This window comes from Marmota flaviventris, chromosome 15 (assembly GCF_047511675.1).
Source record: "Marmota flaviventris isolate mMarFla1 chromosome 15, mMarFla1.hap1, whole genome shotgun sequence".
NCBI classification, from domain to species: domain Eukaryota; kingdom Metazoa; phylum Chordata; class Mammalia; order Rodentia; family Sciuridae; genus Marmota; species Marmota flaviventris.
In genome coordinates this window covers 5,033,914-5,052,916 of record NC_092512.1, presented here as the reverse complement: position 1 = coordinate 5,052,916, position 19,003 = coordinate 5,033,914, and the positions used below count along the sequence as shown (strand labels likewise).

General features: G+C 48.5%; 1 protein-coding gene across 1 annotated transcript in view; it reads right to left on the bottom strand.

Annotated features, from left to right (window-relative positions):
* The window catches only part of Fam135b (family with sequence similarity 135 member B), a 196,893-nt gene that overhangs the window by 85,809 nt on the left and 92,081 nt on the right, over positions 1 to 19,003 (bottom strand). Inside the window, exons 3-6 of the mRNA XM_027952280.3 lie at positions 18,255 to 18,394; positions 12,532 to 12,602; positions 6,390 to 6,563; positions 1,222 to 1,348 (exon numbers count right to left, since the gene is read on the bottom strand). Coding sequence (XP_027808081.3) covers positions 1,222 to 1,348; positions 6,390 to 6,563; positions 12,532 to 12,602; positions 18,255 to 18,394 — 512 coding nt within the window. The remainder of the gene's footprint in view (positions 1 to 1,221; positions 1,349 to 6,389; positions 6,564 to 12,531; positions 12,603 to 18,254; positions 18,395 to 19,003) is intronic.

Below are 19,003 nucleotides of genomic sequence, written 5' to 3'. Positions count from 1 at the left end.
CACACCAAGTCCCGTGCTGCTTCTACTTCCCTGTCCCTCAGGAAGACCTTGGTAGCCCTTCTCTCTGCTTCTCAGGATCTTGAGAACACTGGACACAGCAGCCAGAGCCACGTGGATCTGCGATGGGCAAATGCTGCAGGCTGATCTCCCAGCCAGGTCTCAGAGCTGGGAGAGGTGATGTTGGAGGTGAGTGAGCCAACATGGTGCTGTTACTCAGGACAGTCTGAGCATAGAGTCCATCTGCACAGGAGGATAGAGCACTCCTGGGAAGTGGCCGAGCTTAGAAGGCCTCTGGATGACTGTGAGGATGCTTCTGAATGCGATTAACATGCGAACTGGTAGACTGAGTAAAACAGATTGCCCTCACCACTGTATACTGTGCTTATCTAATTCACTGAAGGTCTGAATAGAACAAATGAGAGAGTCAGTGAGAGAGCATGTTCTCTCTCTCACTCTCCTTGATCTATGATTTTTTAGTTCTTATGCAAAACAAGGAATGGTCCTATGGGTCCTGTTTTTCCTGACAATCCTGAATAATAAAAGCTGGTTATTTCTGAGCAGATCACTAATAGAAACACATCACATACCAGCTCAGGAGAAATATGGATAGTCGTACATTTGCAGCCAAACCCTGCACATCACAGGAAAGTAGTAGCACATGTTTCTGGGAGAGAAGGAGCAAGGGAAAGGACGGGAGATGCATAATGATTGAGTGACCACTGAGCACCAGGAATGGTGCTGAGGACTTCACATTCATGGCAGTGTTGGCACACCTGATCCTCCATGACAGACTACCTCTTCCTGGTTCCACTCCACAGCTGGGGAAAGTTACACTCAAAGAATGAAGAAATGAAGGATGGAGCCAGCCTTTGAGGCCAGGCATGACTCAACGCCAAGAGCCTTTCAGCGTCCACACACCATCTGAGAGAAGCCCCTCACCACACAGCAGCCTGGCCTCCAGAGACCTCTCTCTCTAAGGGGCAATGCATAATGGTACCTTCTGAGGGCCATATCACCTGAGCCCACCACAGGGCTTGGCATGAGGATGTGTCTAATAAATGTTGCAGTAATAAAGAGGAGGATGGATGGACAGCCAGGGGAAGGGATCAGCAGAGCAAAGCATCTCTAGGAGGACTTTGAAAGATGCAGGATTCTCACAGAACACACACTCTGCGAACACAGTTGGCAGGTACAGGTCCATGGCCCCAGGGCTGACCTTACCTCTGAGGAAGTCGGCTTGCAATATCCAGCTCCAAAGACCAAGTTCTCCAGAGAAATGATGGACTGTTCTGTTCCCACGTCTGGGCCGCCTTTACCAAGCCAGGAGCCTCTTCCCGGACGAGCAAAACTAAAAGGAACACAGTGAAGGAGAAACCTCAGGTAAAGAAGGTGATGGTGGCCTTAATTCAGCACCCTTGAGGGGCACTGCTGGGAGCCCACAGGCAGGTCACTTAGAAGGAGATCCCCCCCTCACAGGGTCTGGACAGGACATTTGGGGATGTTGGGAGGACAAAGGGGTCAACTGGCATGTATACTTGGCAGCCATAGATGACACACATCCAGAAACTAGCAAAGAAATGCCTGCCTGAGATGCCATGAGCATGCCAGCTGAGGGAGACTGAGGTCTAGGCCACACCACCCCGAGCAGCAGGTGGACGGGCGCCTGGCCAGGGGCAGAAGGGCAGCCCTGCTCACACGGCTCCCCAGTGCTGTCACCTGAAGTGAGCCTCCTCCTGAGGCTTTGCCTGCTCTTTGGTAGAAGAATATAAAAGAATATCCACCTCCTTGAGCCAAGCAAGAGAACAGTCAGTGTCCAAGACAATGCCAATAATAGAGCCCTCCCCGAGTCCACGGTAGCTAGCAGGACTGTAATCTGCTCAGCTGACAAACACAGACCTGGCCCACTCTGATTCCCCGTGGAGATCAACTGTCGTGGTGTGGTGGGTCTGATCAACTCTAGAATCAAGGAGGGAGGGAGGCAGGGTGATCGTTGCTCCTCATCTTACTAGCTAGCCTTTGGGATCGCCTCACCTACCTTGTCCTTTGTGACGTTCATCAATTAATGTACTGATGCAGGTCGGCCTTCAGATCTCACCTACTAGATACCCTAACACTACATTATTTCTTATCGTCCGTGTGATAAACACTGCACAGGGAGACTGCAGGTCTATGAGGGCAGAGGGTCTTCGTGATAAGCAGGTGGCATCATCTTTATCATAGGTGCTCAAAAGAATCGTGCAGGGTTTCCTCCAAGAGACCCACGTTCCCACTCAAAATACTGACAGAGAAAAAAGTTGACATTCTATTTTGGCTTAATCCACTTATTCAAATCTGAATAGTCTCACACCATGTGCCAGGCAGCTGAGGTGGTGCTCACCTTACTAATGGTATAGAGAAAGGGAGGGAGGTGGGCAAACCAGTCCCTGGAGAATGCAGTGGAACTACATTGAGGCCTGCAAGCAGGGAAAGGTAGTTCTTGAAACACAGTGGGTGACCAGGATGGATGTTCAGGCAGGGACTTGCTGCCTAATACATGTGTCTAAATGAGCAGCTGGCCATAAAGCCTATCTGCCAGGGGACAAGTCCCAGAAGCATCACCAGCACACTATGTGCCAGGGTCAGATTTAACCTCCTCTGCCTTGTCTCTCCATGGGTCAGAAGGGTTGATGATCACACTGGAACCGCAGAGTCACTGCCAGGACTCCCTGAGATCAGCCAAGGTGGCTTTAAGCACAGCGTCTAGCCAATAGTGAAGATCCACAAAAAGTCAGTAACTCTTAATGATGATGCAACCATCAGCCTAGTTCTATCTGCGTATCCATACTAGTCGTGTCTAAAGGCAGGACTATTATAATCCCCCTTCCATGCCCTCCAGTTCCACAGACTTGACCACTCAAGGATTGAAAATATTCAGAAAAAAAAATAGCATCTAAACTGAACATGTACAGACACTTTCCTTATAACCATTCCCTACACAATACAGCATATCAACGCTCCACACAGCATTTACATTCTATTAGACATTGAAGGTGATCCAGAGATGACTTAAAGTTTCTGGAGGATGTGTGTAGGCTGTGTGCAAATCACACCATTTTATATACTGGCATTGAACATCCATGGGTTTTGGTATCTGTGGGGGTCCTGGAAACAAGCCCCACCCTGTATGGAGGCACAGCTGTCTAATGTAATATCAGCATGATTCTGATTTGAGTTGAGAGTTGAGGCAAGTTTCCCATTCAGCTAGAAGATGGGTGGAAGGAACTTTCCAGAAGAAAAGTAGAATAGATGTACCTATAGGTGTGCATATAGCAAAACAGTATTCATTTAAGTGTTGCCCTTGTTTTGTCTTTGTGAAGGATGGGAACACCTCAGAAGAAGTCCACCTGCCCCATTTGAGGGTTAAAACTTGAATTCTTTTCTTCAGTCTCTCATTGAAGGTTAAGGGTCTTTTGAGGTTAAGTTTTAATTTCACACCTCCTTCATACTTATTGGATCTGACTGATGCTGTTTAAAATTGCTTTTCTAGAAAAGCTAGTGCTTGTCCTATTTGACAGGTATTTCCCACAATCTTAAAGGGTTCCCTTTGTTCTCAGCTACCATGAGCCAAGATAGAAATTCTTCCTGCAAAATCCAGGGAACGGAAGACAGTCCTATTTTTACCTTCATCTCCGGAGAAGTATAAGCTCCCACTGTGGATTTATCTGCATCCTTCTCCGGAAGGTCCTCAAGGCAAACCTGGCAGACACCATTCCTGACGGGGGTACATTTTCTACCAAGAGTCCACAGATGCCCAGTCCTCATTAGAATAGCATCAGGGCTGCCAGCGGCACAGAGGGAAAGCCCTGCTCACACTGCCACTTAAGGTGATGTGAACATTCCCGCAGTCTGTCTTTGCTCCTGCCCCCTCTTGATGGAACCTCTCTCCAGCCAGCCAGAGGGATCTCTACAAAACACAGCTCTACCAGGCTGCTCTGCTCAAACCTTCAGGTTACTTTACAGAGTAACTGGACTTTCAATTCCTTAGCATGTCTCTAATCACACTGTTAAAATCTGGCTCTAATTCACCCTCCTGAATCCATCTCACCACCACACGGAACACCAAGCCCATTTCTTCTGCAAAGCTTTCCTTTGGGTTTCAAGCAGAACTGCTTCTTGCCACTCTCAAAGTCACCTGCCAGTTATTAAGCCCGTATTCATTTGGTCTAGATCAGAGCTTGGAATGTGGTTGATTCTCAGTAACAGTTAACCTACTGGATGCATGGCCAAGGGCTGTATATATACTCTCTTTCCCACGTGCTCAAATCAACACTACTGGCAAGCAGGCACTCAGGATTGCCACCTGGCCCTTCTGACCCTAAAGCCCTTACTTTTAACCCTACCCTATAGGGGCTCTCTGGATACTGGGCACACCCCTCAGTTTAACTGGCGTCACTCTGAATCGGGACTCACTGCTTATGGGGATCTCTGCCAGGCTCTGCACCTTCTGGGTTTGGGGAGTCTGATCTGCTCATCTCAGAGCTTCCAGGTTCAAGCTGTGAGTGGTTCAAGCACAGCAAACCAAGCCCTGAGCCAAGGACATTTTCCCCAAGGGGGAGGCCCTCTACTTGTTCCAAGGCATCCCCATCTTCTCTGTTGGCTCAATCTCACCTCCATCTGAAAGAAATTCCTTATTCATCATTGTTTATATGTTGAAACAGGTGTTGAGGGAGTTTAGGTCACCTGCCTAGGGACCCCCAGGAACTAACTGGTAGACTGGACAATGAGATGGCGGTGACTGCATCTAAGGAGGATGACCCACTCTTGAGGAGCTGGAATCACAGAGAGAGCTCTGCCCTTCCTCCCCCAGGCTGTCACCTGCCTTTGGCACAACGGCTGATCTCAGGACACCGGTCTCACCTCACTGACACAGAGATGACCCTGAACTCTGCACCAGGCCCCATCTGCCAATCCTCAAAGCAACTTCAGGGCTGGGGAACTTGCTTCACAGAACAACAACACTCTGCTGCTTCTGGAGCCTACTTTTCCAGTGATTTTCCAAGTCCAGGTCCGCATCCCTGTGTTCCTAAGATGATAAATCCTAGAACACTTTCCACCAAGCTCCACTGCAACAACGCATACCATATTATATTTCCACACATGCAGATTGGCCGGCTCCTCTGCGAGTGAGCTCCTTGAAGGAAAGGTCTGTTTCGAGGACCCTGAGGATCCCACAGTAGGATGTGCAGGGCAGAACCTGATGCCTTCTCTAGCACACCAGGTGCTCAGCAAGTGCTCATGATGCAAGGAGAACGAACAGCCCCACAGACTCCCTGACCCAAGTGCCTCCTTAATCTTCAGAGCACAGCTCCTATCAAACAGCTCAGTCAAGGTTAAGGGCTTCTCAGCAGAGCACTGTGGGCCATGTGGCCCCAGGCTTGGGGGCTGCTGCTCACCAGCTGTCGGCACCCCTCAATTCCCTATTCTCTTGGGTTCTGCCATGTGCTCTGACTTTAGCTCCCAGGCACGATTGCCCTCTGTGCCCAAAGCCCACACTACTGCAAACCCTCCAAAAAGTGATTCACTTTTTTCCTCTCAGAATCCACCTCACATTCCCTGTGAGCCCCACTTACTCTTGGCACTGAGAAACCATCCAGGAAAAGGAAATTGGGACAATTCCCTTTCCAAAAATCTGTGTTACAAGATTCTACCCCTAAATAGCTCATCGTACACATTTGCACCTTTAGTCTACATGCACGTGAGATATTGTGAGATGATTTAGAGGCCCATGGTCAGCCATGCTGGGGCGTTCAAAGAGGTCATGTGCAGCACAGTGAACTTGCTATGGTCAGCTTTGTCTCTGCTCTGCCTTAGTGCTCCCCGGGAACTTGGAGGCTGTCCCAGGAAAGCCACTGAAGAGGAACCGCGAAGGAGCAATCGTACACGTGGTCACCCGCATTTGAACAAATAGCCACCAAGGAGGAGAGAGAGCATGGAACTCTTGCCACGTGGCTGGCCCTGTCATCTGGGAGTCACTACAACGCATGTAGATGGCACCCGTTAGCACTCCTGCCTTAGAGCTGAAGCTCATGGGACTCAGGACATAAGATGACTTGTCAAATAAGACACATAAAAGTGAGGCAGGTGAAGACTCCAGGCCTTCCCTGGTGGGAGCCACAGTTTGCAGATTTTTAGCCCCTGGACTCCACCCTGTGCCCCTCTGCCTCCTGGTGGTCCCTCCACACGGCTCCTCTAGCTCTTCTGTGTCTCTTAGTGAGGCCCAAACCTACACCCACAGCCTGGAGGCAGCTTCTCTGCTCGGAACTGACCTCCCTGGGCAAGCTCCATGCCTCCAGCCACACCTGTGATGGGAGGTGACTCTCCATGACTCAGGGCCACCTCTAACTTCATACCTGATCAGGGGCTGCTGCAGAGCCACCAGGGCAGCGTGAACGGTCACAGAGATCACTGACAGGTGGAAGTAGTCGAACATGACAGGGACCTGGTGGTGCAGACCTCTCCGGGGGTGGAAGTGCAGGCCGAGTGTGCGGCTGCTGATCATTGGTGCCCCGGCCACGTCCCTTAACCTGGAAAACATGCAAGTGGCTCATATTAGTGATGAGGTTTTCCCTGCTGTGGTCCAATGGTCCACAGGCCAAACACAGGGCACGCTCATCTTAAAATCTGCACAACTCTGCCTGGTAGGAATCATTTTCTTCATGATCAGCAAGTGAAGGAGCTAAAGCTACACGGCAGATCTGGAACTCATGCTCTGTCAGGGACACCACACCCACACTTCAGGTGACCAAGATGCCCAACTCCCTCACTGCTCCTCTCAATGCCACAGCCTCCTGGCTGTCTTTCCCTTCCTCTCTCGATGCTCCACCAACTGCAGCACTGAGCTTACTGTGCTGATCCACTTCAGAACCTGCACCTTCAGTCACATTTCTACTCCAAGGACAGGAGCTGCCACGACTCCGTCTTTCCAGCCCCGACACCCAAGTAGGCCTGGCAAGAGTAGAAGTTGCACAGTGTGCTTATTGAGGTGGATGACTGATTGAGCAAAAGCAAGAATGGACCCGGAGCGCATGGCCAATGGGTCTGAGCGGTTTCGTGCAGGCCCCCACCTTTGTTCTGACACGTCATGACAGGTGTGCACCGGATGCTCAGAGGTAATCAACTGGAAGGAAAGACCCAGCGGTACCTTTGCTTATAAAGGGAGCTTGAGTCTCCTCTAAAAATAACACCAGATACAGTGGACCTCAGGAGGACCAGCACTGACCTCCAGTCCCTCAGGCTCTGTGAGCTGTGCTGAGCCCGAGCATGTGAGAACACTGGAGGAGTGTCTTCTAGGACTGAGTCAAGAGAGAAGCTTTTCCTTCCTCCACAGGTGAGGAGGTGAGGCAAGGCACTGGAGTCAAGGGAGCAGCCGCCCACAGCCCCCAACAGCTGTCCATTGCAGTCCTTGATGCTCCTGGGCCAATGGAGGCCTTGTGACAGAGCTGAAACCACAGGCCCCGTGCAACTCCATAAATAAGCTGCAAGTGACCAGGAAGAACTCGCATGAGGATGGGATGGAGTCTCTACCCAGGAGCTCAGAGAGTCATTAGCATTGCACTTAATTCCAAGCTGATAATTCATGAGGCCTGTCTAGGTATCGAACACACTGCTTTTCCCTTCCTCTATATATACTCATAGGAGGTATTTACTAATGTTATTCCACTTACTGAAGAGGAAAAAAGGCCAAGTGAGGTAATTAACTTGCTCAAAGTCACAAGCAAAATGGAAAGGTCAGACCATGTCCTTCTGACTGCACGTCTGTTCCGAGTTACTTTAACACTGCCCTGAGTCTGTTCAGACCCAGGCTCCTGCAAGTCACAGACACATTCTTAGGGCCTGACCAACAGGCCGTTTAAGAGGAGGTTTAACAGGTGGTTAAACAAGTCACAGGGTAGCACAGGTGTAAAAACGTTAGCACGAATTTAAGCCACTTTGATCAGAGTCACCAATGAAGAAAGTGGGAGTTGACTGCCCTTCGGTGCCCTGAGATGAGTAGAGCCAGTTCCTGGAGACCAAACGCAGATGCTGGGGCTATCTCAACTTAGAAAAGACAGAGATAAACTCAACAGCACCCAGGCAGGGGAGAATGCCTGGGTCCTTATAAATGACCCAAGGCCAATGAACAAAAAGCAAGTAAAGACAATAACAAAGAAGCAGATCGGCAGGGAGAGAGCCCAGGGTGTAGCCTGGAGATGAAGAGGTGGCTTGGAGAGGTCTCCTGAGCCGAACAGCCATCCACACTGAGAGTGTTCTTTATGTAAGAAGAATCAAATTAAGGAAGGACATAAGAATGGACTGCCCCTTCAAGGAAAGAATCTCCTGGGCAGCAGAGCAGTTTGGGGACAGAAAGGGATATGACTACAAGGCGTGTGCTCCCTGGCCTGAGGCCAGAGGTGTGGAAGATCTCTGCAGGCAGGTATAGGGTGCAGTTAGGCCAGAGCAGGGTGCCTCAGTCTCAGGGATGTTGACTCTGGGGCCTGAAGAGACTTTGCTGGGATCGGGGCTGTCCTGTGCACTGTGAGTCTGCACAGCATCTCTGGCCTATACCCACCAGATTCCAATATCCCTCTCACCCCTGTGTCTCTGGACAAGGACAAATGTCCCCAGGGGCCAGCTTTATCCCACCTTTATTGGAGCCAGTGGATGAGATGGGCTTCAAGTGCTCTTCCAACCTGCTCCATTTGATTGCTATTTGTTTGTTTTCTACCTGGGGCCAAAGAAGCCAGCTGACCTGGTGATGCTTCAAAGTCTAATGTCTTCCCCCGGGATGTGCTACAGATGCCTTAGCATCCTTAAACCCAATTTAAGAAAATGAAAATCTATGGCATTTCCAATCTTCCCCAGCTGCTGGCTTCCTGTTCCCCTTAGCTAATCTTGTACTTCATGCAAGCCCCGTTCAGATTGTTATTAAGAGCTTCATATTGCACAGAGGAAGCAACACATTGAAGCCTGACCTTACTTTCATCTCTAAAGCCATAAAAGCAGTCACCTGTTCAGCAGGCCATGCACTGGGACTGCTATATGTATTGTCCCTCTTAATCCGCATAACAGACCCAATAATAATGCCTATTTTATAAACAGGGCTACTAAGATTTGGAAAAACACAGGGACTCTCCCAATATTTCAGAGTTAATGAGAACTAAACCCCAATGGCTGCATCTTATACAAGGATTCACTCAACCTCCTGTGCACAGGCTCACCATCAATGACTTCTTCTGGAAGGAAAGTGTCATTTACTGTGTCCACTATGACTTACATTAGAGCTTCTTAAAGGGAATATCGGGGAGCGATTTCCAGGCTGGGGTTGGAATCAATGGTAGGTTTCTATGGTTAACTGGGAATGCCTACCAGAGAGCCATGGATGAAAACTCTGGAGGAAGTGGACACGGGGACATAGGGCATTGGTGGGTTATCAGAGGAGTGAATGATAGAGACCTCAGATGGTGGAGGGGGGCATGTGAACAATGGAAGCAATGGTTTGATTCTGAGAATATACACAGGATTTCTTAAGCCTCCACTTTCCCACAAAGTGGGAAGCAGATGTAAGGAGAGAAGCAGATGTCTAGGGGGTCCTGATAAAGACAAGAAGGAGGAGTCCACAATGTTGAGCCCAGACATGGATCAGGACCCTGGACAGACACTGTGAGAGCCCAGAGACCAGGAAAGCCCAGCCACATCAACACAGGTCCATTCTCCAATGCCCAGACCCAATCAGGCCTCTCTTTGGTTCAGATCCCACCCGCAATCCAGACTCATCTGCCCATGTTATGAAAATACCCACCACTACTAGGTAGATTTCAGGGACTGGATCCGTGAGAACTGAGAGAAAGTCCTTGGAGGAAGTCAGAATTTTGAAGGGATGGAGGCCTTCAAATACTGGACTGTCAGCCTCCTAGTCCTCATTTGCCAAAGAAAAAGGCAAGACCAGATGTGAGGATTGATTTTAATTTCTGTAAAGTGGTCAGTGTATCTGAGGTTCTCCAGAGGACAGTGGTGAGAGGAAGTTTGCTCCTTATCACCGTCTGCCAGCAGAGGAAGGGTCCCCAAGTGAGCTGACAAGACCAACCTGGAGGAGGAAAAGTTTATTTTGCCTCAGAGTTTCAGCCCATGGTTAACTCCACCATTGTCCTGACCTGAGATAAGGCACAGCATCACGGTGGAAGGGTGGGGCGGAGGGAAGTTACTACACTCTGGCCTGCATCCCCTAGAACTGTGCAAATAGGTCCTGGTGACTACCTCATCCTTCTAAGGCTCTCCGCTGAGCAGCTGGATGAGTCTGGACTAGTCTGAGGGAGAGAGAAGAGCCATGGGGGGGGTGATTCTCCATGAATGTGAGATGGGGGTTCAAGTGACTTTGTATATTTCCCAGGAACTAGATGTGGGATCCTTGGAGGAGTGTCTGCCTGTTGTGTTTGGATATGAGGTATCCCCCCAAAGCTCCAGGAACATGCCAGCAACATGGACTGTCTGCCAGGACACTACTGTCTGAGGATAGAGCCAGGCTAGAAGAGGGGCCATGTGGGCTTCGCCTGGCACGGTCACAGAGGCAGGCCACCCAGCCCTGCGGAGACAACAACTTGCTACCATGTGCACCAGATGCTAGAGGCAGAGCCACGGGAAACGTTTGCTCAGCTAGGTTTCAGTCTTGCTTTGGCCCCATCCCTTCTTGCAATGTTCCTATCTTTCCTTTTTGGAATGGGAATGATTAGTCTCTGCCATTATGTGTTGGATGTATGTAACTTTTTGCAAGGCTCACAGCCAAGAGTTTGCCTTAAGTATCAGAGGAGACTTGGATTTGAACTTGTGGGCAATGCTGGAACTGTTAAGACCATAGAGAATTCCAGCACAAAATGAAAGTCATTATTGCTTAAAGCAATAATGGTTCTCCCTGCAAGTTCTGTGGTATTCTGGATGAACAAGGTCCCTGGGTGAGTTCTGTGGAAAGGGCTACATGTGTTTTTCCTTGTGAGATAGACATGAGCTCTTGGGAACAGGGACAGAATGTCATGGTTATGGTTGTGAGGTATCCCCTTAATGCAAGATCGTTCAGAGGTGAAATGATTGGACTACGAGAACTGTAACCTAATCAGCCATCCTAGTTTGAATGGTCTAGGTGATGGGCAGGTGGGGCACGGTTGGGGGAGGTGTGTCATGTCACTAGGGGCGTACCCAGGAAGGGCTCATCTTCTCTATGACACCTTCACTCCTCTCTCCCTCTTCTTCCTGGCTGCCCTGAGTGTAGTAACTTCCCTCTGCCCCACCCTTCCACCATGAAGCTCTGCCTTACCTTAGGCCAGGGCAATGGTGGTAGTTAACCATGGGCTGAAACTCTGAAGCAAAATAAGCTTGTCCTCCTCCAGGTTGTTCTTGTCAGGCATTTTGTTCACAGCGATGGAGAGCTGACTAACACACTGCCTCCGAGAATGTGCTGCACGACACCGTCACCTGGCTGGAAAAGGCCCCACTGGATCAGAGAACCACAGAGGTGGCTGGGGAGGTGGCTGGGGGTCTAATGAGTGGATCTCCAAGGAATTAACAAGAACGCTCTGAGGCGGATTCAGCAACTGCCACAAAACGGGCCCTACCTTCCACCAACCCAATTTCGTTTCATGCCATTTTCTCCATCTTCTCCCTCCTCACGGCCTGTCCCCAAAACCACAGTGGAGAAGAAAGCTGGGGAAGAAATACAAAGCCCCACCCATGCCCTGCCTCTGCACTGGGCGTCCTCACCCCGGGAACCTGGATCCAGGGTGGGATAAGAAGGCAGGTGGAAGTTATAACCGGGACGAGAGTTTAGAGTTTTGACATTCCTGCTTGGAGTTTTCAATTCCGAGGTAAAGGATGATTTACTTATGACCTGGAAGACTCCACTGTGCTAAATGAGATGACAGTTCACTCAGGGCTGAAGGCAGAGGCCACAGAAAAGAATTAAAGGAAGCAACCATGAGAAGGAAGAGAGTCACTTCCCAGTGATTCAATCAGCAGGTTATACATAAATGGATTTTCAATTTTCAGAGAGTTGAAACACAACAGAAGGTATTCAGTACAAAGATGCAGAGTCACCTGGCAGGGGAGGTACCATGATCACGAAGGTGGTTTTCCCAGGGTGAGGCTTATCCATTGCACAAAGATGCAGAGTCCTGGCAAAATTTCCTCTGATTCAGAAGAGGCTTTGAATTTTACGGCCTCACAGGGTCGTTATTCTAAAACCACCAATTACTACCGCAGTGAAAAGGTACTGAGTACAGAAGGCATCAGCCAGTGCAGCTGAGAAGTGGGGAGATTTCTGTGCACACAGAACCGGAGCCACCTGCCTCAAATGCACAGTTTGAAATGCCCACACAGACCTTCTTGGCCGTTCCTGGTCAGCTGTGACTAGTGGGGACCTGGCAGCTTCCAGGAACTGGGTTTCTGAAAGGTGTTGTGAGGACTGAGCCTTGGGGATGCCCCAGGGTGGGGACAGGGCGGGGAAGCCGCAGGGCCAGCGCAACTCACTGCTCTTCACTGTCGGTAAAGTGCAGGTCCGCCTTGAGCTGAAACTCGACTCCGCTCAGCGCGTCTTCCACCTGCAAAAGAAATAAAGTCCGAGGGATTCAGAAACCGACTCTGGCCCGCTTGAAATACTCAGCTGTTCTATTTCCTAAATTAGAGAAACAGTAGAGAATTCCAGCACAAAATGAAAGTCACTATTGCTTAAAGCAGGTTCTCCCTGCAAGTTCTGTGGTACTCTGGATGAACAAGGTCCCTGGGTGAGTCCTGTGGAAAGTGGAAGGAGAGCATTTACGTAGCTGGCTGGCGAAAGCCTCTGTGCCAAAACCGCTAAACACGTTTCCTGAGGGTAGGACCCCTGGAGGCCTCATTTCCCTGTGGATTAGATCTGGAGTCCTTTCAGGCTGGATGAGATGTTCAGTAGCACCTCCTTTGAGAAGGATGGAAAAGCGAACTTACAGTGAAATCTAACTTGGCTAGTGATGGGATAAATCAGTGATAAAGTCTTCTCCAACCCCAAGTTCCCTTGCATGGCAGGGATGTGTCCACATGTGCAGAGGAGGAAGTCCACACCCAGGAATGCGAAGTCATTTCCCCAGGAGGCTCAAGTCCACAAGAAAGAAGCTCTTCATTGTCATCTTGAGGATCCTTACATGTAACCATTTCAATTTCAAGACACTTCTTTTTAGCATTTTGTGTCCTTTCATTTTTAGCAAGTCTGTGCTTCCCACATACACCGGTATCCCAATTTTTCTTTTCTCATGCTCAAAATCATCACCCCTGGTCAAAAGGGAGTCTCACACTAACTTCCAGATGTCCCAGTCCCTCTACTCAGCTGGCCTTCCCAGCACCAGCATTGCACACAGGTGACAGGACTCAGCCCCCATCCCTGGGCCGGGTGTGTCCTCCTTGGTACCCCGCAGAACCCTGCTTCTTTTCTCTTAGCTTTTAGTACTTCGTATTAGAATTGTTTGTTTCAGGTTTATAGCTGGAAGCTCAGGAACCAAATGTTATCTGTGAACGTGTTTTGTTTAATCCCCATGGTATTTTAAAAAATGTTTTGAACAAGTTGCAAACATTTAAAATTCAGGCAATTTTCCCATTCGAATTGCAGGTTTCTAGGTTCTGGAAAAATAAAATCCCTGGATCTGGCAGTGCAGAGCTGGCGTTGGTTTGGATCAAGCAATTCTTCTTGCACCTACCACTGCTTCACCATTGACTGCTGATGCCTGTCTGGCCTGTGGCTAAGCCCCCCCGCCTACTTTCTTGCTGGATGTTCCTCCTAATCTTATCATTAAAGGGACACTGCTCTTCATACTTCTGGACCTCAAGCTCAAGGAATAGGGCCTGCTACAAAGAAAGTGTCTGTGCATCTTCAAGGAATAAAGCCCTTCCCATCCCACCTTTTTTTGTGGGGATTGTTTCTTTGCAAGAATGTGCTCATCCTGCAGGGACAAAAATCTCCTATCCAAAGGCCTCTTGGGAAACGTCTTCCTGGTTAAGCATAATTCAGGCAGAGACATATGGATGGAATTTATCTTTAGGTCCTTAGGGTTTTAAAAATTGTTGTTTAAAAAAAAGCATTTGAAAGCTAACATTTTGCTGAATCCAAATGCTATAAATAACTTCTCCTAGATTTGTTTTGCATAATCACGAGCCTCACTTCACACACACAATGAAAGCAACGCAGCCTCTTGCCACCAGTTCCTTGGAAGTAAGACTGGCAAAGCAAGGCCCCAGCCACCTTCCAAGCTGCATTTGCCTTGGTAATGAAAACTCCCTGTGAGCTCCAGCTTTAAACTCACTGCAGTTCCCTAGGAGCTGTGGCTGGATTGAGCCTGGCTGTGACTTCACTGACACCACAATAAGTCTTAATTCCAAATGAAGTCATTACCTTATGTGACCATTCATTTCATGAAGGGCTGTTACCCGCCCCTCCAACACATATGTATGCACACAAACACACTACACAGCATACACGTCGTTCCCTAACCCTGTCTTTTCTCAGCTAAAGACATCTCCTTTCAAGGGTTAGGTTCACAAGACCTGAGGTATTTTTGCATGATAATGGAAATAATAAAAGAAGTTAATACTTATGAAAAAGTTGCTATGTGGCAGACCTTACCTGATGTAGATTAAACTATGAATGAAGAAATATTGTCCCCCATTTACAAGTGAGAAAACTGAGGCTCTGCATGGTCAAGTCGCTTTCCCAAGCTTGGTCCTTGAGCGAGTCTTATGTGCCCGGTTCTGCCCTGGGCTCTGATCCTCATGGTCAAACCTGTGTTCTAGGCTATACCTCCTCTCCCTGTTGGCTTCAAATCTACTCATGACAATGACTCATCAGTTTTCCCTTGTCCCCCAATCCTCACTTGGACTGGTGGCTAAGGAGGGAGCTTCTGAAGGCAGGCTACATAGGTGCCAATTCTGATGCTATCATTGAGCCCACCTCTCCACTGATTTCCATCTGTAAAATGGAAGTAAATTATGTTTACTCCATAGGGTTGTTGTTGTGTGAACTAAATATGATAATGTACACAAGGGGTTGACAGTTCTCAAAAAAATATTAGTTGTTATTATTCCGATTATTTCCTCTTTAGTTCTGGGCCACCAACCCCACAGTGGTCCTACCCACAGGGATTAGACTACCTGGGCTGGAAGCCTCTTTCTACCCCTTTCCTTCCTGGTGGGGTGACTTTAGGACAATAACTTAACATCTCTTAATCTCAGGATCTTCATCCATAAGACAGGAGTAATAAAACACAATGATGTTTCAGTGAATCAAAGAGAATACTCCACACAATGCCTGCCACACAGTACCCGCTAATAAATGTAAGATACCATTACTGTTAAAGTCATCATGATGGTTATTCCCACACAACCTGGATGCCTATCACCTTTCAGTAGAATCTCTGCCTCTCCCAACTACCCTGGACAGCAACTTCATGCCACAGAGTAGGGCCACATCACTGGTTGTCATCTCTGTGTGAAGTCCTCCATCTCTGGACTTAACCTGATCCTCTTCCATGGGCTGTGCTGGGCCATCCGTCAGCACGGTTTCTGTCCATCCTATTGCTGGTCACCTGTCCAACCTCTACCTTGACACTTGCAACTCTTATGTGGGCAACAGCAGTGACAGCTTCTATACCCTTAGTCTCCTGAGCCCCATTTCCCATATTTGTGCAGGAATGACCTGTGCAAACCCTCCTCCCACTGAGTCTGGAAATCCTCCTGCCTTTAGACCAAGGTGAACAGGTGGACTTCAGTGGGGTCCCTGTGACCCCCATGCTCTTCTTAACCTTCCTTTCCAGATCCGTGTCTGTGGTGCCTTCTGTGCCACAAGCCATGACGCTCTCTTCCTCAAATCTGCCCTGTTTTACTCCTCACTGTCCTTCTGTCCTGTGTCTCAGAAGTGCTTAACTGGTTGGTAGGGAAATCCCACCTGTGCCTCCATTCCCAAACTCTGAATCAACCCAGTAACCCATCCTGCAAATCATAATGCTCTGTTAAATCACCAGGCCGCGGTGGCCTGTAGGATCTGCATTTTGTGCAAGTTCTACCAAAGAACTATGATGTGGGTACTCCCTGGAATCCCACTTTGGGGAATGCTTTTCTTTTTAAACCCATATAATGCAATATTGTTCACACACACACACACACACACACACATTGAAGCAATCTGTTCTTCTTCCTCCTCAGAGCATCAGGCATCTTATCATTGTAATTGTGTCTTCTTCTTCATTTTGCCAGTTGGGAGTCTGTGCTCCATGTGTGGGCTGCCATTAGCCAAGGTCCAGAGGATGTGTGTGCATTTTGTTCTGCTATATTTACCCCAGGCCTTCTCTCCCTTTCTGTGTTTGTCCTCTACTCTGGCTCATTCCATTGCTTTTATTTTTTTGTCCCCTTTTACCAATCCATGTATGTTGTAAGCCTTCCTCAAACTTCTGTGGGTTTCCACAGCATTTATATACAACACGCACACACACACACACTACCTCCACACTTGCTCTTTGCAAGTTCTATTGAAACATCTCATCACATTTCTTAACTGTGATGGACTAGTTCTCTCCCTGGCCATCCCTTGAACTCCTCTGCAGCCTCACTGTGCGCACTGAATCCTCTCCATGTGGGAATTCCCCATGGCTCGTGGCAAGATATGCCTGCCGGACAAGCATCCACTGTACCGATGTCTGTTGTTCATAGAGACGGATGCATTCATTCCTGGACATATCCTCTGTCTTACCCAGCCGCAGGCTGTAAGCAGTATTTTGGCTGTCACAAGCAGATAGATATGCACTGGAAAAGAATCCATGCATGCATTCCGAATACACAGGTTTTCAGACATATCCAATTAACTTTAATTATCACTGATTTGGATATAATGATTGGTTGCAACATTGTTTGCTGCCATATGGATTACCGCTAACAATAATGAATTATTATTTTATATAGGTAAATAATTTGACATGGAGAAAAAAAAACCCAATATATCCTATGAAACAGGCTCCCATTTAACCTTGGGATGTTTTAGGATCTCATGAGGTTCAACTCAAAAGGCTTTAAATTTGTAAGGGCCGTATCAAGAAACAGAAAATTAAAATGAAATAATGCCAAGAGGTAAAATTGAAATAGAAGCACCAAACACCAGGTGTTCTCTTTCCCTATTTATCTCCAGTATGGGACATACTTAGTGAGAGGGTCAGTGAATCTTGGAGAAATAGAGAGATGGGTGGATAAATGGGAAACAAGTGGCAGCACTTACTTTTAGCCACACAGGAAATCCTGGTCACTACCTAGAGCACAAAAGTTGGACCAAAAGCTGAGGGACAGGAGAAACACGTGGCCAGAGAAGCTGCTATGCACACCACATGGGAATGAAGCAGGACGACTCTAATTAAGTTTTCCTAAAATAGGAGCACTTTTCCACATCCTGAAAGGGATTCTATCAAGAAATAATCAACAGGAATGTGGCACCAGGGATTTGAGGGGGGCTAGGGAGTGAGAGCAATGGTTTGGACTCCATATCCTCCTTTGAAATGTGTTAATTTGATGCGTGAGGAATTTTCAATGGCGAGCCAAGGTCTCTCCGCTGTCATTCCTGCCATTCCCTTTCCTGGGATGTTCTTTCTCTGTCTCCGTCTGATAGACTCTTAGCAGGTAGGTCTGAAAGCCATCTCCTTTGTGAAGGGGTTGATGAGCAGCAGCTTTGTGGTCCCAGAGCTCAGTTCTCCACCCTTGGATTCCCTTTATTCTTTCCTACGTAGCTAGCATAGTGCACATCATTTACCAAGATGCTTGTTTAAACATCTTTGTCCCTACTGAAGAACTCACCCCTGAAAGGCTGAGGTCCTGCTGCCTTCTTCATCTCTGTCTCTCATCCAAGAGCCCAACACAGGCTTTGCAAGAAGAAGATACTCAAAAGCCTATGCTGACTGATTCATGACAGAGTGCCTGAATGGATGCACAGACAGACAAGTGAGGAATGGAAGAGAGACAATGGAGATGCTTGCCCCTGAGACCTCATGAGATGAGCAAGCCCGTGAATGAAAGGATGAGTAAAGTATGCATCGGTAAGCAAGTGCATGAATGCCCTAACATCATGAGTTCCCATCTGTCAGATTCCAGACTTGGTCTCTGGCTTCACCTTCACTTACCATTTACCTAGCAATGAGAGGAACTGGTCAAGAGGGAGAGTAGCGTCTTGGGCTGGTGGTTGATTCACGACTTACCCTTTCACCGTCAAGGAGCAAATGAGCTCGAAAGATCATGGCATCATTTATGGGCACCTCTTCATTCCTGTATAAGATCTGGAAGACCCGGCTGTGCACAGTGCTCTCATGGACACAGGCGGAATGCAGAGTGCTGCTCTCTGCAAAACAAGAATCAGAAGGTGCTCATGAACTCCAACGCCACCCTGTGCCTTCAGCCCCATCAGGTGTCACTTTAGGAAAGTAACAATCCCAAACCCCAAACTGCATTGCAATTTCCAAAGCTTAAAAGCATGCATGAATGACACCCCCACACATGTGGTTATCCAGTGGGGCTGGTATCTCAGGGAAGCCAAGTCCTTGTCCTGGAGCTATGGAGTGGAAACCTGGGAGGGCTAGAGCATAGGTGGCGTGGGCCTGATGTGCAGCAAGCGAGGGCCGTGGCAAGCCAGGGCATGCCAACCTGTTACCTTGTGGTAACCTGGCCCAGGCCTGGTGTGGACACCCACTACACCCATTTCTCCGAAGCTCTGAACCCCCATCATCCACTGTCCAATGACCTCAGCCTCCTACTTCCTACAGTAAGAAAATATAAGTGGGGCAGACCTGAATGGAAGTTCAGACTTAAGGGTCAGCTAATAACATTGGTACTTTTCCAAACCCTGATTAGCCTAACTTGGCACCACTAGCATTGACCAAGTGCAATAGGAAGCCCTAGACTAGTACGCTCAGGTGGCAAGCCCTATTGGGGTTCCCTCTTGCCCTTCCCA